Source organism: Mus musculus, chromosome 4, assembly GCF_000001635.26.
Source record: "Mus musculus strain C57BL/6J chromosome 4, GRCm38.p6 C57BL/6J".
In the NCBI taxonomy this organism is placed as follows: domain Eukaryota; kingdom Metazoa; phylum Chordata; class Mammalia; order Rodentia; family Muridae; genus Mus; species Mus musculus.
Window position 1 is genome coordinate 109792520 of NC_000070.6, and position 26035 is coordinate 109818554.

Consider the following 26035-nt stretch of genomic DNA (forward strand, 5'->3'; position numbering starts at 1 on the left):
TTTATACCAACATAGCACTATAGCCAGCACATGCTTTTCAGGCTTAGACTAGCAGAGGAATGTCATTCAATTCAGTGCAGTTATATATGAGATAATGAAATAAGAAAATACTGTTTATTTCAAGATAATGAATCAGTATATTTTGGAATTAAGGTAGAATTTAAAGAATTTTATTTCAAAGCTACTTTTCTGTGCACCCATCATGTTTGTTTGTGCAAGATTCCAATGCTGGAGTAACCAACCAACACACACACACACACACACACACACACACACACACACACACACACTTTTCCTGCTTTTGTTCAAAAATAGCTGATGAGTTCTGATGTAGCTAGCTACTCAAAGTGTAAGTTTAAAGAAAGATTTTTTTTCTTGAAGTCTAAAAATTCCTCATGCATTTGTTCCTGTCTTTTCTCTGGATTATCAAAGTACTTTTGCCCCTGAGAGCACTAATATTTTAGTGTGCTGAAATAGACTCAGCTAGTGAAAGTGCTTAAAAGCTGGTCCAGTTGCCTTTTGCTAAGTTGTTGAATTGGTAAGGACTCATCAAAATTTCCAAAGTTGATGTGACAACTGTAAGCAAAATATTGCAGGTAGCCTGAGCACTGCTAAGCCAATTTGGAGAAAAGCTGCTTGTTTAAATTGAGTGTGGGATCAAGCACTGTCCCAAGCTCCTAGGATCTCATTTACTAATTCCCATGTTTCCCCACCCCCACCCCCAGGTGTACATTAGAGATAAAAATAGATTGAGTTTCATGTTTAGTTTTGTTTTTTTTCCTTAATGTGTGCATATCTCTGTTTCGCTGGAAGGGTAACTTAGATATGTTTGTGTATAATAAAGAGTAATACGATAACAAAATGCTGCTGCTGAATAGCATGGCACTTTAAAGTTCTACATCTTAGAAGTATGAGTTTGTGCTTCTTGTTGAGCAGCCATATTAAAATACTAACCATAGAACATATGTGTAACATCTCAAGATTAGCCTGGATTGTAGAGTACACTGAATGAAGAAATTGTTAAGGTGGACTGCCTCTTTTTTTATTATAAGAAACTAATAGTGTTTAATTGCAAATGAAGAATAAAATAGAATTTCTGTATGCTGTTTAAGAAATTAGGGGCGTGATCTTGTGGGGTTCTGGCTTTGTAGAGTTCTTGTAAATTGTCTGAGCTGGCCCTTTACTCACGGTCCTCTGCCTTATAGAGGAGAACCAGGATTGCAGGAGTAGGCCATCCCCGCCTCCACCCAGCAAGATAGACTCCTTTTTAAGTCACTGGATAGCAAATGTTTGAACTCTCCACACCTTGTTTTTTTTCACTTGAATCTTCTCCCTGTAAAGTTAAAGGTAAACGGTTGTTTGAGTCAGGCCCTTACTAAGTTAAAGTTAAAGGTACAAGGTTGTTTGAGACAGGCCCTTACTAAGTTAAAGTTAAAGGTACAAGGTTGTTTGAGACAGGCCCTTACTAAGCAGCTCTGGCTGTCTGTCCTGGAACTCACTAAGGAACTTTGACTTTAGGAGAGGCTAAAATATTACATTAATGGAAACTTCAGCTCAGTTTTAAGTTTAGGATAATTAAAAGAAATCATACAACTTGCTTTATTTTGTTTAATGCCTTTTAAACTAGAACATAAAGTAACTTCAATTCCTCACTCTACTTCAACCAAATTCATTTCTTCTTCAGAATAGAAACTTGAAATATACTTTTGTTTGAAAGTTTTAAAATTAAATTATTTATCAATGTTTGTAAATATAGTCAGCTCTCAGTGAACCATTACCTGAAGTTTCTTAACTGACAAGTCAGCAAAGATCACAAACAGTCATCAGAGTCTGGAGTGATGATGCTCAGTGCTTAAGGAGGTACTGTTCTCACAGAGAACCTGAGTTCAGTTCCTAGCACCCGTGTGGGGTGGCTGACAACTCCAGGCCCAAGGACTTGCCTCTAGCTTCTGAGTGTACCCATACTCAAATGCATATATCTACCAGTATGAACACGCGTACACTAAAAACATTAGTCATAACAGGAAGTTATTTTTTGAAATATTACTTTTCATAGCTTTCATTGAAATTCTGCTTTTGAATTTATGGTATTTTTTAACTTTTGTAAAATTGTTATGACTTGTATTAGTTCTGAATTATTCTATTGAAACTAAAAGAAAATATGAATTAATGTTTTATCTTAAATAAAGTTACTATAATAGAATAAGGTCAAAAATCTTATTTTAATTCTGTTGCTTTCTTTTTATAGGTAAAGAGAAATGTGTATGACCTTACAAGCATACCTGTTCGACATCAGTTATGGGAGGGCTGGCCAGCTTCTGCCACCGATGACTCAGTAAGTTACAGTCTAGTTACAGCCTGTTTTCACAGTATAATTGGGTTCTACAAGCAGAATTAAATGCTTTGAGTTTTCCATTGAAAAAACTTTTTATTTGCATAAAACCATGTCAGAATTTTTTTTTTAAAAATTGTAATAATTTGAACACATTTATAGAACAAATGCCCGTAAGCCAAGCATATTAACATTATGTTGGTAATGATGTACATCAGTGTTAGGAACTTGATATTGCTTGATTTGACTTAATCTTTTCCCTTATGAGAATATGTTAGGTTATTAATTTGATGTTTACAAAAAATTATAAATCATAGATATTTCAAAAATCAACATATTTTGATTTACATGTGTTTCTCTGTGTGTGCATGCGTGTGTGTGTGTGTGTGTGTGTGATCAGTGGTCAGGTACTTTGAAAATTATTACATTTTGTAGTTGATATAAATATCTTTAAATAATTTGTACGGTTCACTATCCTAAAAATCAAGCAAATATAAGCTTGTCATCTTTCAATATTAGCGATTTATAAATACTTTTTATTGTAAATTTGGAAACCCTTCTCTATCTCTGCCATTTTATCAGCAATTAACTCTTTTCCAAAGAATAGATTTTATCATTTTAAGCCCACTGACATGAAGTTTTGGCCCTCTCTCCCCATATTTACTTACTTACCTGTAACCTGTTACTTACTTGCTAAACATATAACATTTTGTGGTTGTTGTATATTTGTTTGAAATGTTTTCAGTTTTATTTTTTTGAGAATTTTATACTGTATACTGGAGTCTGATTTGTGTTGGCTAACTATTCCTGACTCTGAAGCTTGCACTGGAGTATGGTTGATAGACCCATTATAACTCAATTGACAAAAATTGTTTTTTCACCCTCTTAGCAGCTGTTGATTGCGGATAACTTTTTAGCTAGGTGTGGGAGTTTGTGCCCACTTTTCCTTATTTGTACTGGGATTTTGCTTGACTTAAATTTGTGTACCAAGTAGTACTCACAGTCTGTGAGTTCATATGCACATTGGCCTCTTGTGTCTATGAGTGTTTCCTTGAGGTTGTCTGCCACTTCTGGCTCATGCAGTCTTTCTATGCCCTCTCCCTCATAGATTGCTGAGCCTTGAGGGTAGGGTATGATACAGACATTTCCTTTAGTTAGGGCTGAGTGCTCCAAAGCCCCTCTCTGCACGTTGTCCAGCTGCGGGTCTCTATGCTAATTCCCATCTACTCCAAGAAGAGGCCTCTGTGATGAGCCCTGAGCGATGGATGCACTGGCCTGTGGGGACAGTAATACGCCATTAGAATCAATCACTTTATTTCTGTTTGATGTGTGTGTTTCTGTTGGTGGTGGATGACAGAAAAGGACAGAAGTTCTGTGAGCTAGATATACAGATAGTTGTGATCTCCCCAATGTGAGTGCTTGGAATTGAACTCTGATTTTCTGGAAGTGCTCTTAACCTCTAAGCTATCTCTTCAGCCCATAAACATTTTTTAAATGCAAATAGGAGAATGTTTTTGGAATTCTAAGTTAAATCTAATTTTGAAATAAACAATGCTAAAAAGATTCAAGAACTTTGTAAACATTGTATAATATTAAATCATGATTGTACCTTAGAATTGAATTCACTTTTTAATATTTTACCTGTCTGGACAGTTACTTTTTTTTTTTTTTTTTGTCATTGCAGCCTAACAGTTTAAAACAATTTTTTTTTTTTTTTGGAAGATAATTCTAAGACAGTTTATTGAGGTAGATGCATTTGAGTCTAGCTACAGTATAAACCACACACCTTTGGAAAAATGCCTTGTGGGTTTCAAAAATTTAAAAATAATTAGAAAACAGTAGGATTCTTTGCTAGAAGTACCTTCAGTATAGTATATGACTAAAATTATTGACTGGTTGGTCACTGTCAAAAACAAGCCTGTAATTGTTGCTTTTTTGTTAAGTTTTGTTAGCTTGCTTTGGTGGTTTTTATTTAATCATTTTTTTCTTTTAGGCTCTAAGATATCAAAAAGTAGAAATGTTCATAGTGTTGTCTAAAATTCATTATAAGACATAAATACCATTATTAGAAGTAGATAATTTAAGATCCGAGCACATCATTAAAATTCTCTTAAGTCTCAGTCACTGTCCACCATTTTTCTGAAAATTAATGTGTTGCTTACAGTAGACTTAAAATAACTCAAGTATGAAAGGCAAGCATCGACTGATTTTTAGCATAAGAAAAGGTATCTGTGTGGTGAGGAATTAGAAATGATAGAGGCTATCTAGATTATCCATCTATTGAGCAATCCTGGGGCCCAGTGATGTGTGTGGTTTATGTATTTAAAGCTTCTGCAGTAAAATCTAGTCGAAATGACAGTAAAGACAGAAAATAATGGAGAAAGTCTTGAAATGCAAGGCTGCATAGGCTTCAGAGTAAATCTACAAGCTCTGAGTTTAGACAAAAATTATTTTGACCCCACATTTACAGAAACCAGGGAATAAGCTGATCAGTTACAGTCTCATAGCAACAGGAAAGTTAAGCAGAATAGGACCTAATCCTCTGGACTAAAGTATCGTATGCAGTCTGTGTCCTAATTTATTGAATTAGTTTGATGCAGTCCTTTTTGAAACCCATGCTTTAGTATTTGTGTAAGATCTTACTTTGAATGAAGAGTTGCAATGTAATTTTATTACTCTCGGAAAACAGGTTAAGCTGAGAGTAACCAGAACTGTAACAGTACCTGGTGCTGTATCGTCACAGCAAGCAGAGACGGGGTCCCCATTACGCCTCATCCTGTCGCCTCATTATTCATATTTGCACCTTTTCCCAGGACCTGTGAAGTGGTGCCTGCCCACACTTCCCCAAAGCAAATGTTGCCACATTGGCAGGATGTGCCTTGAACTGCATGATTTGACACAACAAAGATGTTTAGGGCCAGGCGGCTTTTAACTGGTGCCATTGCAGATCTGCTAGCTCCCGTGCTTGAGTCCAGGCCAAGACTGTCATAACTATAGTCTTTCGAGAGAGTCTAGCCAAACAAATGTCAGAAACTTTTGTTTCATTAGGACCATAAAAACATGTAATGCTAGTGCTTTCCGAGTAATCTATATTGTTGCAGGTGGTGTTGTTTTTATACTTACTGAAAACAGTAGAGGCGTCTGCTACAAAACAAGACAGTCCTCACAGCTTAGGGCATGGATTGAGTACAGCTGAGAAATGGCAGCTGTGTAAACAGTCTGAAATGTGTTAGCAACAAAAATATAATTAATTTCTTTCCAGGACAATATGCCATAACTTAATACCTAGGATAGCTTAACATTCAGTGACAGCACCTGAAAACCTGTCTCTCAATGCCAGGCTAGAAGATGGACTACAAAGGTCACTAAAAGTGAACTTAAGTTTATACTTTTGCTTAGTGGCAGGAGGTTTTGTGTGGCTTTGACTATACACAGAACATGCATAGAGTGGCCTCCATATATTTATGGAAGTTCCACAGACCAAGAAACTAATCGATTTGGGGTGATGAGAAATTTTATAAACTAAGTTGACCATTTAAAATGAATAAATGTTATGGCATGAAGTTTGCATCAGTGTGGCTTTTTTTTTTTTTTTTTTTTTTTGAGGAAGGTAAGGAAGGATTGTTCTATAATGCTCCATTTATGTTTTATACTATATGAAAAAATACTTAGTAGTAACTAGAAATTTTTTTCATTATAGTTGTCATTAATTTTTGACTTTGATACAGGACAAAGGAATGGAATTTGTATAATTAGATTCTTGTGTTGTCTTAAAGGATCTTATAATCTGATAAACTTCAATATTCTATTATCTAGCTACAAATTAAAGTCAGCATCCATGGAAACATTGTTTCAATCTCTTCAGATTTAAAAAATTTTCCTGCTTATAGCTATATTCTAATGGGACAAGAGATCCTGTATTTTGTCATCAACTCTTTTAGCTTCCTTTGCACTCTTTCATCAGGAAAATAGGTATGCAAAGCCTCAGCAGTAGGGAGATGTTGTCATGCTGTGTAGTTCAGTTGTGAGGACAAGGAGTTGGAAGGAGGTGAAATCTCATCTTACACATTGGCAAGGACACCTTTGACTACCAGAAAGTAGAAGTAAGTTTAACCCTACCAATGATGTTTAGACTTTCTGACTTTCTAACTTACTTACTTACTTTCTTTCTTTCTTTCTTTCTTTCTTTCTCTTCTTTCTCTTCTTTCTCTTCTTTCTCTCTCTCTCTTTTTTTTTTTTTTTTTGAGACAGGGTTTCTTTGTGTAGTCCTGCATGTCCTGAAACTCTGTAGACCAGGCTAGCCTCAAACTCAGAAATCCACCTGTCTCTGCCTCCAAAGTCCTGGGATTAAAGGCGTGTGCCCCCATTGCCGCCCCCCCACCACCACACCTTTTTAAAAAATTTATTTATATGAATGCACTGTAGCTGTCTTCAATTCACACCAGAAGAGGGCATACTTCCATTACAGCTGGGAATTGAACTCAGGACCTCTGGAAGAGCAGTCATCTCTCCAGCCCCCCTGTACTGGCTAGTTTTGTGTCAACTTGACACAGGCTGGAGTTATCACTGAGAAAGGAACTTCAGTTGGGAAAATGCCTCCATGAGATCCCACTGTAAGGCATTTTCTCAATTAGTGATCTAGGTGGGAGGTCCCCTTGTGGGTAGTGCTATCTCTGGACTGGTAGTCTTGGTTCTATAAGAGAGCAGGCTGGGCAAGCCAGTAAAGAACATCCCTCCATGGCCTGTGCATCAGTTCCTGCTTCCTGACCTGCTTGAGTTCCAGTCCTGACTTCTTTGATCATCAAGGAAGACCAGGCTGGCCTCGAATTCAGAAATCCACCTGTCTCTGCCTCCAGAATCCTGGGATTAAAGGTGTGTGCCCCCACTGTCTCCCCTCCCCCTTTTAGAACGATTTATTTATTTTACTTATATGAGTACACTGTAGCTGTCTTCAGACACTCCAGAAAGAGGGCATCAGATCCCATTACTGATGGTTGTGAGCTACCATGTGGTTGCTGGGAATTGAACTCAGGACGTCTGAAGGAGCAGTCAGTGTTCTTACCCGCTGAGCCATCTCCCCAGCCCTGACATTTTTTATAATGCAATTTGAATATATGGTTATTCTAAGTAATGCTTATAAAGCAGGAGAATCATGTAGTTTTAATGCTTGATGTTAATATTTTATTTATTTCCTTTTTTCTTTTAGAATTAGAGGTTAGAGGGCATGTGTTGGACGTCAAGAACTATTTTTTCAAGTATTCTCACAATTTGCAAGGCCACTCAAGCAAGTCCAGTACATTATGGCATCTGTATAAAAATAACCCAAAATTTACTTACACACACACGCACTCCTTGCACACTTTTTTAATCATTAAAAGAAAATATCTGTGAATGGGGGGGGGAATGCCCCTGTTTTGATCCTTTGTTGGGGGCCATTTTTTTCTGTGATTTCTTCCTAATGCCCTATAGTAAACACTATAGTGTCAAGTTCAAGCCTTTTTTTCTGGCTGGGTGCCTTTACATTACAGAAGCTGCTGTTCCAATGCAGATTCCCATACCTACCAAATACTTACCACATTGACATGATCAACTGAGTAGATCTATAAGCTTCTGTGGAGTCGTTCTAATCCATTTCTGTAAGGGTAATATTTTGAAATATATCATGGAATGACTTTCAGCTTACCTTATCAACTTCAACAGCAATCCAATATCTTCTTCTTTATGTCAGATTTTTATTCTGGCATTCAGAATCGTCATTCTTTGGTCTGAAAACTTTCCATCCAGGTTTGTTTTTCCATACAGGCCAAGACTGACTGGTGTGAGAGAGAAGAGTGGGAAGGGATATAAGTTAATGGATCAGAGCACAAGTGAGCAAACCAGTCTAAGTTCACTGAATTTCAACATTGCTGTTATTTGGATAAGTTTCATAATGTAGTCATGAACTAAAGCTGTAGTCATCTACAAAATGAAGGCAATATTTACATCTTGGAAAGTAATGTACTGTGAAGATTCAGTGGTTTAGCACATTAGGTCATAAAAATGTGAAGGTGCCAGTTTTGCTTGTTTTCTGTTTAAAATAGGATCTCCCTCAGTCTTGCTTTGGCTCTGTGACCATCCTGCTTCAGCCTTCAGTCTTGGATGGATGTGTGTGTGTGTGTGTGTGTGTGTGTATGTGTTCCACCATGCCCAACATAATGCTGTCATTTTTATAGGACAGATTAGTTATATATATTTTCCTAATGTAAAAGGACATGCACTATACCATGTAGAGACTGGCAGTAAGGGCTGTCAGCTCAACTCATACTCACCATCTGTCTGCTCTTGTCACTGTTCTTTTAGTGGGAGACACCCACACCATTTGGTTATACAATGTATATAGTTACTTTTCCATTATATTGGCATGACCATAGTTGACACAAAAACTTTAAGGCCCACAGAACCTGAAATATCTACACTAAGACCTTTTACTGTTTTTCAACCTCTGGTGTAATATTTGGCATTTAGTAGGCATTCAACAAACGTTATCTCCTTTTCTCTTGAGTAAACACCTTCTTTTTATCACGTACACACTCAGATTCAGAAGCAGTCTTTGAGTAGCTTCAGGGTCATCTTATGCTATTTAAATTACTTTGTTAACCTGTCTTAGGGCAGCTGAATTCGGGCAATCTTTGGACAGTTTCACTGGCGTTTTCTTTATTTGGCAGGGTCATGGATAATGTTGCTTCTGAATTGTAGTGAGACTCAGTAGCTTCGGGAGTTCATTGCCCTTGTCAACATGCAGAGTCTTTTCCAAATAACACAGACAAAACTAAACAGAAGAAAGAAAAAATTTGAAAGCAGTTAAAAAAAAAGTTTGGCTTTAAAAAGCAAGAAACGTAGTGAAATGGACTTTATCCTGTAGAAAAGAGTAAGAAGTTAGAGTGTGATGAACATACTCAAGGGAAATAATTTATTCAGTAAACAGAAGGGAGAACACTCAGAAACAGGCTCCCAAAAAGAACGTTATAAGCACTTTGATAAAACTCTACCAGTCTTCATTTCAGTTTATTAATGCTTCTTTTTATGAAGTTGTGGCTGCTCTGAGAATTTCCTTCTTTGTATAAACCAATAGGAGAATGATACAAAAAACTGTGTTTCAGGGTGTTTTGTTTTATTTGAGATAGGATTGCATTATGTAGCTCTGGTTGGTTTCAAACTTTTCTGTCCTCGAATCTCAGCTTCCCAAGTACTGAGAGTATAGGCATTTGCCACCATACACCACTCGAGACTTCAGGCAGTTTCCACAGGTAATTGAAGACTTTGAAGAAGGAACAGATTAGTTCTTAGTCTTGCGTTATGTGTGGAGGAAACTTCTGAGCACCACAGCTAAATTTTGTCAGAACAGTAGCTGAAAAGGTTTGTATAGAGTTCCCCAAATACCCATTTGCATTCACTGAGTGATGTTCCAGAAGGCTAAGCAAAGAATAGCTGCCAGGTTAAAGAACTGTCAAGGATTTAGAGTTCTTGCCCACCGTAGCCAGATGCCTCTGAGAAGACACCCGGCATTCCACAGATATCATCAAAGTCTTGCACCTTAGTGGAGTGAACAAACTGGCTCTAAACTGAAGACTGCTTGAGAATTTCATTTGTAGAAGCTTAAAATAAAGCTCAAAAGGAGCAAGTTGGTAGACAGGTCAATGGCGAAACATAGTCTGATATCCAATCAAAAGATACTGGGCATATGGATAAGAAAGGCAGTCTGACTCACAATAAAGAAAGATGTAATTCACAAGGCATATGAAATTAGCTTTAAATAGATATTATATATACTATGAATTTTCCCAAGTATTTAAGTGAAAAGACAAAATTAATGAGCGAAACACACACACACACACACACACACACACACACACACACACCTCTCTTCTAGAGATAAACAGTATAATATTGGAAATGAACATTGCCATCACATAGGATGAGTAGCAATATAGGAATGCACAGTGGTACCATCGTGGGAAACAGTGACAGATTCTTAGAGATTAGAAAACAATATCAACTACACCTATTTACTTAAAGGAATGAAATATATCAATTTCACAAAGACTTGTATTTATATGATTGTTAAAGAGATTGGTGCAGTTAAGGAGCACTTTATTCTAGAATAATAGAAAAGGTGTTTGGGGGTAAGAACTCATACATCAAAATCTCTAGAATGTAAAAGTTCAAACTCAATACAACAACCTTAAGTTAAAAGGCCGGTAGGTGCCTGTTAAAGAGTCTCTGGACAGGTTGTCACAGCCATGTCCCCTACTTTAGAGAGGCTACCTAATGAAATTTTAGTGACCTAGACAGGTAGAGGATAGTGAAGCTGTGGATGAGAGCCAAATTATAGTTCAAAGATAGCAAAATTTGGTCAAACTTTTCAAATGCTGATTTTACAGACATTAAAAATGCAAATGGACAGCTGGACATGTTTCTGCCCTCCTTTAATCCCAGTATTCAGCAGGCAGAGGCAGGCAGATCTCTGTGAATTCAGTCCAGGCTGGTTTATATTAATGAGATCCAGGACAGTCACAGCTACATAGTTGGACCCTAACTAACTAACTAACTAACTAACAACAACAACAACAACAAATGTTACAAGGTCATGAAGGCTTGCTCTAAGGTTCTAGACAGTCACCAGGGCCAGGCACCTTATAGCTGGATCCTTTTTTCCTAATTGGTCACTGCATGAAGCTATGAAAGCTAAGCTTGGATCACAAATCTTAGGGCTCATGTTCCTGTGACAAAATATCATGACCAAAAGTAACATGGGAAGGAAAGGCTTTATTTCAGCTTATAATTCTCAGGTCACAGTGTGTCACTGAGAGAAGTTAGCCAGAAATTGAGGCAGGAACTAAAGCTGAGGCCATGAAGGAACTCTTCTTACTGTCTTGATCTTCATGGCTTGCTTAGTTTTCTTTCTTATAGCACACAAAACCACCAGCCTGGGGGTGGCACCACCAACAGTGGGCTGTGCCCACCCACACCCATAAAGACAGTGCTCCAAAAGCTTGCCTATAGGCCAGTCTGGTGGGGTCATTTTCTCAACTGAGGTTCCCCTAATGACTCTAGTTTATATTTAGATGATGTAAAACTAGCCAACACACTGCAGTAAAGGTGGATATTATAAATGTCAAAGTCATTTGTGGTATAGGCAATAGAGCTGTATGTATACGGCTTACTCCACTTGGAGCTCTGGATATTTCTCTTGAATCCAAGGTATAGACAAGAGGGGTTGGTGTTTGTCCTGCTGGGTTTACTTTGGTCTGATTTTTTTTTTCTGCCTTATTTTCACAGTCCTTTCTTTTGGAATAAGCATATTTATTTTGTCATTATATCTTAGAAGTATATAACTTAACTTTCTTTAATTTATACTTCTATGTTTTAGTTATGCATTTCATTTAATATTCATTCATGCCTATAATGTGTTTGAATCCAGCTCACCCCCTACTCTTTCTCCTCCAATTCATTTTTCCCCACCATTTCCCTTCTAATTTATATTATTTTTTACTCATCACCCCTCTATTTACCCATCTTGTCCATCTAATGCTGCCTGTATGTAGATGGGTGTGGGGCCATCTACTATAGCATTGATAGCTTCTGGGTCAACATTCCCAAAGAAAACTGTCTTCCCCTCTCCCAGCAGCTCCTCAGATAGGGGTGGATCTTCATGACCTCCATTATCTATCCTGGGATCTTTACTGTCTTGATCCTTGTCCAGGTCTTATACATGTAGGTTTACCTTTTGTGAGCTCATTATGCAATTGTGCTCTTAGACCTAGTGAATATTGTTTCACTATAGACATCCATTCCCACTCCCACTTTTGAATAAATAGTGTTGAGGATTCCAGAGAATTTTTAATATAATTCTGGCATTTAAACAATATATATGTATAAAAATTAAAATCTCTAATTGTCTAATAACACTAAATTATCCTGGAGTTGGGAAATGTGCTGAAAATAGTATAGTTTCTTTGCATTCCTAGTTGTAGAGGCGTGGATTTTTCTGTTTTATTTAAATTGTTAATCAATAAAAGAAACAGAGAAGTCAAAAATCACTTTGATTCTACCTTGTAAGCTGTAAGGTTAGCCCTTGTATCTGTTGTAAGCTTTAAGGTTAGCACTTGTATCTGAATATAAATGGATTTAAAATTTTCACCATGGCATGCTTCTATGTATGTATGTTTTTCAGTAGAAGTTGTATAAAATATGAAAATAGAAAATAATAAGAAATATTAATAAGAAAATAGGAAATAGGGAATGAATAGTAATAGGAAATAATAGAAATAAAAGGAAATTAGAAATAAATAGTAATAGTACATTTTGCCCTTTAGTGATATGAAGACATTAATGCAATAATACCTACTTTGTAAGTTATATTTAATGTATGTGATCTCATTTAAACCAAGCAGTAGATCATGAATAAATGATATTTGATAGAAGTGTGGTACACAGTATCTTACCATGGTTACTTCAGACTACTCTTTCTTTTAACGTCTAAGCAAAAAAGTACTTGTAGTAGCTTTGTTTCATGAGCTTATGAATTACTTGAGGAGAAGAAATGGTTCTGATTCATTTTCTTTTAGTATAAACTGTTCAGCATAGCCTGAGGCACAAAATAACGTTGCCTAATGCTCACATTCCTGTTGACTATGCCAGTGAGTAGCAATAGATAACTGCTGGGTGACTGTTTCTGTATGTAAATTTTATTATTTTAGAGATGCCATCACTTCTGTTTAGAAACGCGGCATTTCTTACCTGTTACTGAGAAAGTTGCTCTGGAAGCTGTTCCTGACCCTGTTCTAGAAGGTTGTTTCTAGTACATATGGGTGGCACTTAATCTCTGGCATTTGTGTTTGCAAGTTAACATGCTGTCTATTGCACTTGAACAGGTGTGACACATGTGATAAGATTTCTTAACAAGTAATTTCTTTGAGCAGTGAGAATATGAATGTGAGGAGTGGTAGTCCTGGGTTATTACGTGATACTCTTAGACCTAGGGCTTTAGGTATTATCCATTGCCTGGACTTCAGTGTTTGAGAAAGATAGTGACAAACAGAATCATAACCAGTTCTGGATCAAAAAAAATTTATAGAATTTTGTGATATGATGAAAAGATGGTGTATATATAGTTTGTTTAATTAGCTATAAATTCTTAGAAATGGTCTATTCTTAAAAGAAACTTTAAACCCAACACCTGTGCCTGCAGGGAGGCTTTTGAGCTCAGAGTGAGTTTATCAGTAGTCAAATCAATTGCTGTTCTGTGTAATGACTGTTTAATATTTTACATGTAGAAAATAGATAGTTTAAAAAAATATCCAGCAGCAATTATTGGTATTGATTCTTCCCAGAGCCAATGGAAGTCTTTTTGTTCTTTTATTGTATGTTTGTTGACAGTTATGATCAACATGGAATGAACTGCTTTTGCAGTTTATTACTTTCAAAGTACAAATTTGAATGATGTGGATTCAGATGTATAAAAGAGATAAAATTACAGACAGCTTTGAGTGGCAGTTACATATCAAACCTCATGGGGGTTTGACAGGCAACGAATATCGTTATTAGACGCTTTTTCCATAATTGCTGACATTTATCCAGTGTTTCACAGTATTTGCTAATGTATTAATGCAGTCAATCTCTGAGAGGCTGCACATGCCTTTTTAGCCCTGGCTTTTATGGGATTCTGAAATTCATAGACCCACAGATACTTATTCCCTGCTGGTTGCCGTAGTGACAGAGCTCAGAGATAAGCCAAGACAGAGCCCTTTTGTGATTGCTTTTCAGGTGACATTCAGCGGCAGCTTGAGTAGAGTGTCCTTTTATAGTTCCTGTAATTCAGAAAATGATAACAGCTTTTTGCTGCTTAGAGGAGAAGTCTGTGCACTGCTCCCAGTGGGATTTCAGTTTGCTGTGGCACTTCATACCAACACCAGCCTGATAAAGTTCTTATTATTGTGGAGATTTCAAAGTGCAAGAGGACTGAATTAATTATGACAGGTTAGAAATACAGGACTTATATTACAAATAAACTTTGAAGAACCATTACATGTTCTTCAACCATACGTAACAAGTTGATTTAGATATTAGTAGTGATAAAGTTAGCCACCTGTATAACAGATAAGCTGCCACGATGAAGGCTAATCACACTAGCTGTTTTGTCTCAGTATGGAGATGTTAGGTATCATTTTTGTATACTGTTTTGATTTGAAAACTGTTGCTTTGATTTAGAGGCAGATAGATTAATTTGTATACTTTCTTAGTCAGGAGTGCAGTCTTACTATTTTCAATAGTAAACTAACCAAAATGAATACTTTTAAAAACAGTAATTTGTATGATTTGCTTTAAATTTAGAAGAAATAGCTGCGTAGATGCAGAGGTTTAGAAAGGAGAGTAATTCAAGAAGTAACTGAAGAAAATAGAGTTCTACCTGGAAAGATCATTGAGGTCATGTGTAGCCATTGTTTTCCTTTATACATTTGGAACTGGAAAAGCTAATTGTCTTATGGTAAGATCCCAGTCACAGTGAATAGTGGGAGAAACTTTGAGGGCCAGAAATCATGTCTATGTAGTTGATGACAATGAAATGTTATCCCACCTCTGCAAGAAATAAGAGGGATGCTAACTCCAAATTCAATGTGTAAATCTAACCAGAAATTTAAAACCAAAAGTCTTAAATGTTATCTTTAAATTTAAATGTAATTCATACTTAAACAGGAAGCAAATAGAATGGACTAGAGACTCTATAGATAATAACAAAAACACTTGAAGATAATGATCTTAAATAATTGCTGATGAACTATGATAGTTAAATGAACATAAGGATAAGACAAAACTGAGGACTCAGAAGAGCAATTTGACCTAACAAAAGCTAGCCAGCTTTGAATTGGTGTACAGTTGAAAACTAGAGATCTATTTTGTTATGTTTCTAACTTGTCAGTATCATTTAGGTCAGTTTCATAACATTCAAATTTTTTAATTTGGATGAAAAAAAAATAATCTGCACACTTGTGACAAAAATATAGCATTTTAAAACCGTACATTTTTTATTAGCACTGTGTTACCTTGTAGTGTTCAGTGATTATCTTGTTGATAGTTTATGTTATTGGCTTTGGTATTTTAAATAAAAAGAGAATGAATTTTATTATTGTATTAAGTCATGCATTTTTCACGCTGTGATTATCCATTTAATCATTTCTGAAAATCTTGTTATCCATTACCATGTCTTTAAGAACATCTCATTCCCAGGATTTTAGAACTAATAGATATCAGATTAATTTTTTTTTATTGCTACTAAAACAAAAGAAAGCAAACAAAATACAGCCAGGGGAGATGGTGGCTCAGTGTGCTTGCTGTGCAAACATCAAGACCTGCTCCTGAAGCCCTGGCACCCAGGTTTTTTTTTTTTGGGGGGGGGAATGGATATTTGTGCCTTTAACTTTAGCATTCAGGACAGAGAGAGGTGAATTCTAGTTGCACACTAACCCGCTGTTTTAGCTGAATTGCCAAACTTCAGATTTATTGAAGGATCCTGTCTTTAAGGAATGAGTAAGAGGGCAATAGAACAAGACACACAACATTCTCCGTCCCCCACATGGGCACACAAAATAAATAGTCTCTCTCAAAAAAATTTTTTGAGATTCTACATTAAAAACAAAATAGTTACTATATGTCTATCCAGGGAATTAGTAGTCAGGAATATAATTTGGAGGTATCATTGCCTAACATGCATGAAATCATGTGTTTATTTATCCAGTATTGACAAAGCAAAGCAAAATAAAGAGCCCACAGAGCTTTTTATTAAATTATACTTTCAGAAAAATACAATGAAAATTATGACTGTTTAGGTTGATGTACTTTCATGAGTATTCCCATATAACCAACATTCTGGCTAAAAAAGAAAACATGCCCTACATCCCAGAAGCGCCACTCATGTCTGCTTTGTCCAAAAGAGAGAAGTACAGACTCTCATGCCTGGCCTGGGACATTAGTGAGTGGAATCTCATAGAATACATTATTTCATAATACATAATCTCATCCATAGCTGTCTTGACTCCTTCCTTTTCACTTGACTTTGCCGTTGTGAAATACATTTGTATTTTAATATATGCCATTTGTTGTCTAACTGTATACTGTTTGTTTAGATACTGCTCAGCATTTATCTATTCTCTTGATGGCGAGAGAGCTGGTAGTTTCCATTTTGTGATGCTTGCCATACTTTTAGCAGCTTTTGACTGTTTTGAAAGCTCCTTCTTGAATTACTCTTTCTTCCATTCAGAGGGCACCATCTTCCTGCCTAAGCCCCTTGTAAGTTCCCCCACTTCTTTGGTTCTCCCCGCCCCCATTTTTCCTCTCATTTGCAAGTCACTAAACACTGGAGTACCTTTAGAACTCATTTCCATTTGCTTATTTGACTCAGCATGCTGTCCCTTGCTATTCTTACCATGCCTATAGGTTTGTCATCCACATGATGATTAAACATTTACAGTTCAAGCCCAATCCTCCCATTTTAGTTCCACAATAACCTTCTTACCTTCTCCATATAGATATGCTAAAAGATGTTAAGTTAAGCATAGTAGGGTTTAATTCAGCATAATAAAAATTGAATTCATATGCTACTTGGCCATATCCAGTCCTCTTCAGAAGTTTTCTAGTTTCTTACTTGGCACCACCACCTGTCCTAATTCCATTTGTAAAATAGAATCTATCCTTGGTGCATATCTTAATTCCTATGATATCTGACTCCTACATATTCTTCAAGTTTGTCTGCTTCCACTGCTTTTTTTCCCAATACATACGACCAACTTACTGAATCTGGACATCTTTTTTTTTTTTGGAAGAAGTCTCCAAACTAAGCTCTTGTGTGATTCTTTCTTCCTTTTAGATAATTCTTCAACAACATCAGAATAATGTTTTTTAAAAATGATAAAACTCTACCCAATATATCTCCCTGCTTAAGTCATCTTAAGCAGTGGGCATACTTCTTAACTTCATTGAATACTCCGACTCTTACTTCAGCTCATTGTACTGTTGCCTCTTATTTCCTATTCTTTGTCATCTCCAGTCTTTGGCTATTTCTTTAAATGTCCCATCATCCATGAGCCTATTCTCCTCCATGTCTCCTGTATAATTTGTATTTTGTAACCTGTAACTCAGCTACGTTTTCATTAAAATTATTACTTCATTTTTTAAAATTACAGTGATAATTTTATATTTAATATGCAATTATTTCCTATTTTGACATAATCTGTCACCTATTTTTGTCCTCTGTTAGAGTTCTTCTCTCACGGGTACTATAATTAAAACCAGGAGTTTTGTGCATGTTAAGCAAGTGCCTATACAGCTGGACTATCTAGCTCCAGCCTTTAAAAGGTTTGTTGGTTTTGTTGTTGTTGTTTTTAAAGTCATCACCATGCTATCACTGTGGTACTCACACTGTTGGATAGTAGGAACTTAATAAATAAATCTCTACAAACACCAATTTCTCTTTTTTAAAACTAGCTAATGTGGGCTGGAGAGATGGCTCAGTGTTTAAGAGCACTGGCTACTCTTCCAGAGGTCCTGAGTTCAAATCCCAGCAACCACATGGTGGCTCACAACCATCTGTAATGAGATCTGATGCCCTCTTCTGGTGTGTCTGAAGACAGCTACAGTGTACTCATATAAATAAAATAAATAAATCTTTTTAAAAAACAACTAGCTAATGTACATTTCGAATAAGATAACATGATGGAAACATGCTTCATGAAGTAACATACCGTGAAAATCATTGTTCCAAACAGGCTCTTGCTAGTGAAGATTATACCTCTCTAAATTTTACTTTGATCTAAGAATAATGCAAATAAATTCTGGAAATAATTTGGCTTCAGTTCTGACCCTTCCCTTCTCTTGATCTGCCTCCCTTGCAGTTTTCTTTCTTCTGTACTTCCGGCATTCATCACTTTCTCCTGAATTATGTCTACCTTCCTTGCTTCTTTCACTCTGTTTACCAGTTGTTGTGGGTTATAAAATGTTTTAGCTTAATACATTAATATCATATTAGTCACCTGCTTCAAACCATTAGTATTTCTCTACTGCCTACAGTATAAGCTCCTAAACTCTTCATGGAGCTCTGAAGTTCAGAGGTTTGTAGCTAGATGTTATGAAGTTGTCTCTCCATTAGAAATCTATTTCCAAAAAACCTCTTGTAGAAGAACTTCATAGCCCTTGGTTCAGTTATACCAACCTGGTGCTATGTGTCCTTTCATTAGTGAGGAATTTTTAAATCTAATCAAAAATTCCTGAAGACCTCAAACTACAGAATGGAATGTTATTCTTCAAGTGCTGCAGTTGCAATGAAAGAATATAACCCAGCAGAGTCCTACGATGCTGTTACTTGACATTGGTGCCTGAAGCTTAATATTGCGTTATTGGGTGCTTGAGGCTCTGAGGAGATGAAACCAATAAAAGTAAGGCTGAGTAAAGTTAAGAACTGTTAAAGACAGCATCAGGAATTAAAATAATATGATATGGGCACAATATAAGAGAAGATATTAAGTAGCTTTACTGTACTGGGGCAGTATGTGATGATAGAGAGAGACAGCTAGACCTTCAAGCAAGATTTGTGTGTTTATAACGGGAGTTTCCCTCTTTTTGGAGAAGATGAGGCGGGTGCAATGAGGGGAAGAGCTTTAGGGAGGGTTTAGAGGAAGGGGAGGCAGATATTGGGATGTAAAATGAATAAATAATGAAAAAAATTGTAGGGTGAGAGTAGACTCAAGAAAAAACTCCAGGTTTGTCCCTTGTGCCCAATTGCACCTACAACCATTTCTCGTAAGGAGTTATGCAATCAATGTTTTTCCCAGGAAATCAAATCTTCTTACAGAATCCCCTTAGGACACCCCATTTAAATAGGGCTAGCTCCTTGCCATTTTATCTTTCAGTTTCCTATGCCATGTAGTCTTTCTTAAGTCCCAAAGAACTAACTTTGATGAATGCTTCTTGACTTCATAAAGCTATAAGATGGTTTACTTAACTTGACCCATGACTAGTCATATGGTTATTGCTTTGTGATGTTCCAAGAAATGCATGTTAAGTGCCCCCTAAACAAATTAATGACTTAATGTTAGGAAATTAGAAAAAGTCCAATTTGGATAATGTCACTTAAGCTAAGGAAGAGTTTATATGGCACTGTTTAGGAGAATTTTGGATTATATGATGGTAATCTTTGTGTTTGAGTGTCTTAAATGATAGCATGTAGAAAAGGGGTTCATTGAACCTCACAGACTTATGGAGTCCCTCTATAATTCATGACTATGTCTAATGCATTGGTTTCCTTAGTAGACAAATGAATTGTACTATAGAATATGCTTGTGCTAGGCATGTTGATGCACACCTTTAATCTTAGCCCCTGTGAGACACAGTGATTTTTAAGTGTATAGCAAAAAGTAACAGATATTGGGGTCTTCCATATTATTCCCAACTATCTCCCTTTCCCAAGTCAAGATTTCTCCTAACTCTAAAATTATCTGAGTTTTTACAGTATCAATATATAAATGTTTAGCAAGTAAAGTAGAGTAGTTATAATTAAAACAGATTTCAGTTAATAAAATATTGCAGAATATCAATTGCAATGTTATCTTTACGAAATAAAGCTGATACTTATGCTCATCATCTTTTATTTTTCTTCTAAATTTCAGTTCATTTTTTTGAAAGAAGACGTGTTACTCCGTTGCTAGTACATGTTACAAAATTATTCAGTCCAGCCCTGAAAAGGAGTGGAAGGAAATCCTCCCTTAGCCAATTTTTTCTTTCCTTTTTTTAATTTAAATTTTCTTTTGAGAATTTCATACATGAATACTAAGTAAATGGAACTTATAATTTATGCACACAAGTGATATCTAAGTTCTAAGAATTAACTCTGCAAACACTTTTTTAAAATTAAATGGGTAACATTGACTTAAATACATCAGAAACAGATGTGTGTGTGTGTGTGCACATTCGTGCGCTATGTGTGTATCTTGCTGAGTACATTTAGTGTTTCTCATATGTGTATAGATTTAGAGCTGATCAAGTCTTCTCTATTTTACCTTGGCAAGGAAATTAGACACTGTACAAAGCAACCTGTTCAACCTCTGGTATCTAAGTACTTTGTTTTTAAGGACCTTGGAATCTGGTATCTGAGTATTAACACAACCAACTTGGTGGCTCTTTTAAACTACAATGCACATATGTGTACACACACGCGCGCCCGCGCACACACACACACACACACCCTGGTTTAAACCTAGGAGCCTTTAAGTTAATTCAACAGCAATACCAGGAACATTGTGGATGCTAGGCAAGCCTCTTACCAAAGAGGTATATTCTAGCTTCCATGTCTTAGATATCAGAAGAGATATTTAGAGATTCACAAATCAGGGTTAGGAATAAGCAGAAGGGGAAGACTTTTACTTGGCTGCAATGGGCTAGGAGGGATTAGTTAACCAGGTAAAATTAGGTTTTCTCATTTCTAGAAAGTCCTGGCTTTTGTTGATGTTTCTAACTTGATGTAGTTAATCTAAACTCTGTTCCTAAAAGAAAAAGCCAGGCGTAGGACCTAGCAGAACTGTGTCCATATGTGGGGACCAAAGTTATTAGCATAACTGCCTGGGTATTGCCAAGGAATTAGATACTGCTGAAAAAATATCGAGAGCTCCTATATTTGCTATCCAAAGACTTTCCCAGTGTTTGAGGGGTAAATGGCATCTACTGTTGACTAGACATGTGCCAGATAGCTGGCTGGTACTCTTCATGCATATAAAACAGGCTTAAGTTGTATCTTTGCATATTTGAAAGGCTCTTTTCTTACGATGAGCTGAAGTGACCACACATTAATACAGTAGCCCTCTAACATAATGAGGCTCTTCTATTAATACAAACTTTTTGTCAAAAAAATAGGAAGAACCAACCTCAGTAAAAGCACCGCTATACTTGGCTCAGTTCCCTGTGAGAATAGTGTGATTGCAGAATAAAGTAAAGGACTCATTTTCCTAAGATCCTTGACTCATATTCGGATTTTCTATGTTGATTTTATAAGCTCTCCCCCCACCCCCATAAAGACAGGGTTTCTTTGTATTGTCCTGGCTGTCCTGGAACTCACTCTGTAGACCATGCAGGCCTCAATCTCAGAAATCTGCCTGTCTCTGCCTCCCAAGTACTGGGATTAAAGGATGCACCACCACTGCCTAGCGATTTTATAAGCTTTTGTTAATAAATGACTAAATACTAGAAAATGAAACTTTTCTTTTAAAATATCCTACACTTCTGGTGTACCTCTTTATATATAATGGTATTAAAAATTTGTCAAACTGTTAGGATGCTAAAATTTTTCTTGCCATATCAAGATTACCATAAAGCAATTCATTGCAGTAGAAATGATTTTCTGCAAACAATTTCCTTTACTGAATTTCTAGCTCAGTGTTATTATTTTCTCTTTGGCTTTTCATGCATATTTGGTGCTTTTGGAATCTGTTGCAATGCCAAACTCCTTTAACTCTGGCTGGCATCCTTCAGCTTCTGTGTGGGGTGGGTAGGTGAGTAATAAATACTGAATTTCTTTTACCTTTGAGCATGTAATAGACAATGGACCCTGGGCATTTCTGAATAGAATTATACACATTGTGGCAAATGCATATCTGTTTGCAATGATTTTGCTAGTGGATGCTAGCATTGGGTATGATTTAGACAAATGTCCCAGATTTTGGTTTATCATCTAAATACCAGCAAATAGTGAACTTTAGATAGCCTTTATTGTTCTGTGTTTTCTTGAGTTCAAGTTGAAGAAAAAAATGGAATAAAAGACTATTTTATTTATTTTTTAAATCCCCCATCAGCAGAAAGTAATTAACTGAAGATCCACAATTAGCCTCACAGCAGTCCATATTAACCACCTCCAACATCCCAGGGCTTCTCGGAGGTCGGATAATTCGAGATTATTTTGCATTTGAAACAGAGAGGCTTATAATAACTAGCCTGAAATATATTTAAGTATGTGAGTTTGTGCTGTACGTTAGTGTCTACTCTTCAATAATTATTTTCTATTTTGCAAGTGGTTTAAAGACAGAATGCTTGTTTCCTTTTTAGTGGTATAAAACTTTCCCTTGATAAATTTAGATGTAGCTATTTTTCTTTAGCTTGAAATTTAAGTCATTTGCTACAAAAGAATTAACAAAAATTAATCACATATTCAAGTAGAGATAAAAACTTAACTGTTTATTTCCACTGATGGATAGTAAAATGTTAATTGCCACCTCTGCTTTGAGTGTGTGCCCACACGCATCCACACATGTAGAAGCCAGAGGTTGACATCTGAATGTTGTCCTCAATCCTTTTCAGCCTGTTTTGAGACAAGGTCTCTCAGTAAACTTGAGTTCACTATTTCAGCCAGACTGACCAGTGGGCCCCTGGGTTGCTTGTCTTCCCTCCCAGCACCTCACTCAGATGTGTGGGCCAAGGAGTCTGTAGTGTATGTGGGTGCATGGGATCTGGGAGTTTGCATGATTACACAGCAGGCATTTTACCCAATGAGCCAGCCCCCTTTGTTTACCTTTTTGCTTTGGTTTTCTTTAAAAGGAAATGTTGTCTGTTGTATATCATTCTTGCTTAATTCAAATGCTGCATAAAGCTAACCCTGGGAACCTATGCAGTGACTCTATTGGATGTTTTTATGCAACCTGCTTTTGTAGGTTTAAATTACATTTTGTGACACTGTTTTTGTGGTGAATTAGAAACTTTTTTTTTTTTTAACATTAAACCTGTGATAAGTAATTGTCACAGTTAGCGCCCTGGTACAATGCTAATTTGAAGTGACATGTCCATACTGGCCCTCAGTAACATGAAGAAACCTAACAGGTGTGAGGGGTGTGGCTTCCCATGGGTTCTGTTGAACTTCTAGCCAGAGAAAAATAGCAGAAAAAGTGAAATGAACCTTGAATAAAGCTGTCAGCAGTAATTATCTCAGCAACACTTTGTGGGGAGATAAAATAAGCACTGCTGCTTTTATATAACCTGAACACACTGTGCCCCAGATAGAGCTCTTTCACCCATTTAACATAAATGGGTGAATACCTTTCAAGAGATATTTTCACTGAACATAATTTAAGAGTTATAATAACATTATAAAATATAAACTATTAGAGATGTATACATTTTAAACTTCAACAAATGGTTTATTTTTATTATTTGCAGTAAATTTTGGTGACAGAACTTTTTCCCTCCATACTTTTATTGGGTTATTCATTATGGTACACAAACTCCTGGGGAAGGATACTTTACAATCAGAAACATACTTTCAAGTTTGATTTTCAGTTAGAGAAATGTTCTCTGTGTTAGAGTGGTCTTTATGAAAATCTATAAGATAAACGGAATATCCTGAGGTTATCATTGCAAGTACTGTTACACTTGAGTGGATTAGGAACCAGCAAAAAACCCAAAAATCTTTTTCAGATTACTCGTCAATTGTAATTTAGTATCATTTTATTTTATGGCAGTATTTTAAAGTATAATTTATTATACTTAAAGCCAAAATAATTCAAATGACAATGCTTTCTCTGAGAAGTATGTTAGAAGTTAAATGAGATTTTTCTTTTCAAACTTTTTTTTAAGATAACATTTTTAAAAGATGTTATTTCTGTCTACAGCCATACCTGAATGTACCCAATCTTTTCTGATCCTAGAAATTAAGAAAAGTTAGTACTTAGATAAGAGAAGTTACTCCCTTTATTTTTCATGTTTTTTAATGCCTTAAAATACATTTTTTAGAATCAAATGAGACCTCGAGATAAAACTTTTTTTTCTTCATAATTTAGTGTTCCACACGTTGCTAGGATGGTTCACATTGCATATGAAAATGACATCATTCAAGAAAAGTTAGAAATCAACTTATATAATGAATTTGCTCTTGTTTTTAGCAGCTTTGAGATCTTAGGAGACTGTGAGTCTTATTTTCTTTTCTGTGGAATGGTAATGTGTAGTAAAATGAAAAAGAGCTAGCACTTTATTAAAATCCCTACCCTACTAAACTGTTAAGCAGAAATTATTCACCTTTGGCTATATTCCCATCATTTAACTGAGTTCCTAGCAGAATGTGGTCACTTACTTAACTTAGTTAAGCAGATAAATAATAATATTTCTTGTCTACTTAAAATAAGCTTAATATCTATTATAGGTAGATGAAAGTCATATAGATGTGCTGGCTGACAGATTGGTTGGACTATTTTTAAATAGCTGGGTTTTTTTTATGACTTACAGATAAAAAATTGGGAGAATTGTCTAGAGTCACATAATTATTAGCAGACACAAGATTCTGGCATTGTGGCTTTGAAGTTTGTGTTCATACAAAGAAGGATATGACATCTACATACCAAAGGAATCGTCTTACGTTGACACATATTTCCTGTGACTTCTTTGTCACAGTTAAACATGATTTGGAAGACATAGAGAAGTTATGTTTTAATTCCTCCTCATTTGGTTTGACACTCTCTTCCTCTTTTCAGACAACAACTCCTGTAATCTATTGCATTCACCAAAGCAATGCTGCTGTCTCTCCTAAGACTACCTCTTCTTCAATAGCAGAATTGTCATATAAGACTAGTTGCCTTGGAAGGTCTAGAGATTTGATTCCCAGCTAGCTCTGTTCTGTTCCTTAGCCCACCCACATAAAACCTTGGCCTCCATAGACTCAGCTCCCACCTATAATCCTAGTCCTATCTAAACAGTGCTTATTTATGACTGATCTGTCCAAATGCCACAAGCTGTGGTTAACTTCCAAATGATACCATGTACTATAGAGGGCCGGGGAGAAGTTGCTGTTGTTTAAAGAGTATTGGAGTGAGTTTTGAAGTACATTCACTCCCATCTTTTCAAATGCCCCTCCTATATCAGTAAGCTAGGTAATAGATAAGAGCAGTGAGGGGCACTCAGGCAAGAATAAGAGAGTGGGTAAAGCCTAGAGATAAGTATGTTGAAGGCACACTTTTGGACCAGTGAGTAAATAAATTCAAATAGAGATTATAAAAAGTAGTGGGTCGTAATGACTGAAGATGATCCAGGTTATTGTTTTGAACACAAAACAAGTGATGGAGTGTAGTTTAGTTTCCTCCTCCTGCTGCTGCTGCTGCTGCTCCTCCTCCTCCCCATCCTCTTCCTCCCCATCTTCCTCCTCCCCTCCCCTCCTCCTCCCCTCCCCTCCCCTCCTCTCTCCTCCCCTCCCCTCTCCTCCCCTCCCTTCCCTCGCCTCCCCTCCCCTCCTTTTTCCTTCTTCCTTCTTCTTTTCCCCATTCACTTTCCTTTTAAGGAGAAAAAAACTCATGAAGAGAGTTTTTATAGATTTGGGAATGTAACTCAGGTAAAATTATCTACCACAGAGTATTCTTCCATCTACTAATCCACCAGTGCTTTAAACATAGAATCCTATTACAGGCAGCTTTAATTGTGGCAGCAGAGCAGGTGTGTGGGTGTGTATGCGTGCCTTACAGGTGGGTTAAATGTATTTCAATTGGATGTTCTATGTAGACTTACCTGACCTCATAATGTTCCTGCTGCTCATCTCATAATAAATAAATGAAATACCTATAGCATATTCTGCTTTGTGGTGCTTGGAATTGAACCTGTGGCCTCCATATGCTAGATGAGGATTCTACACTAAGTTATATTCCTAGCCCAAGC

The 26035-nt window shown here is 36.4% G+C and overlaps 1 protein-coding gene across 1 annotated transcript in view; it reads left to right on the forward strand.

The window, feature by feature from the left end:
• Faf1 (Fas-associated factor 1) overlaps nt 1–26035 on the forward strand; it is a 287334-nt gene that overhangs the window by 115893 nt on the left and 145406 nt on the right. Inside the window, exon 8 of the mRNA NM_007983.2 lies at nt 2249–2335. Coding sequence (NP_032009.2) covers nt 2249–2335 — 87 coding nt within the window. The remainder of the gene's footprint in view (nt 1–2248; nt 2336–26035) is intronic.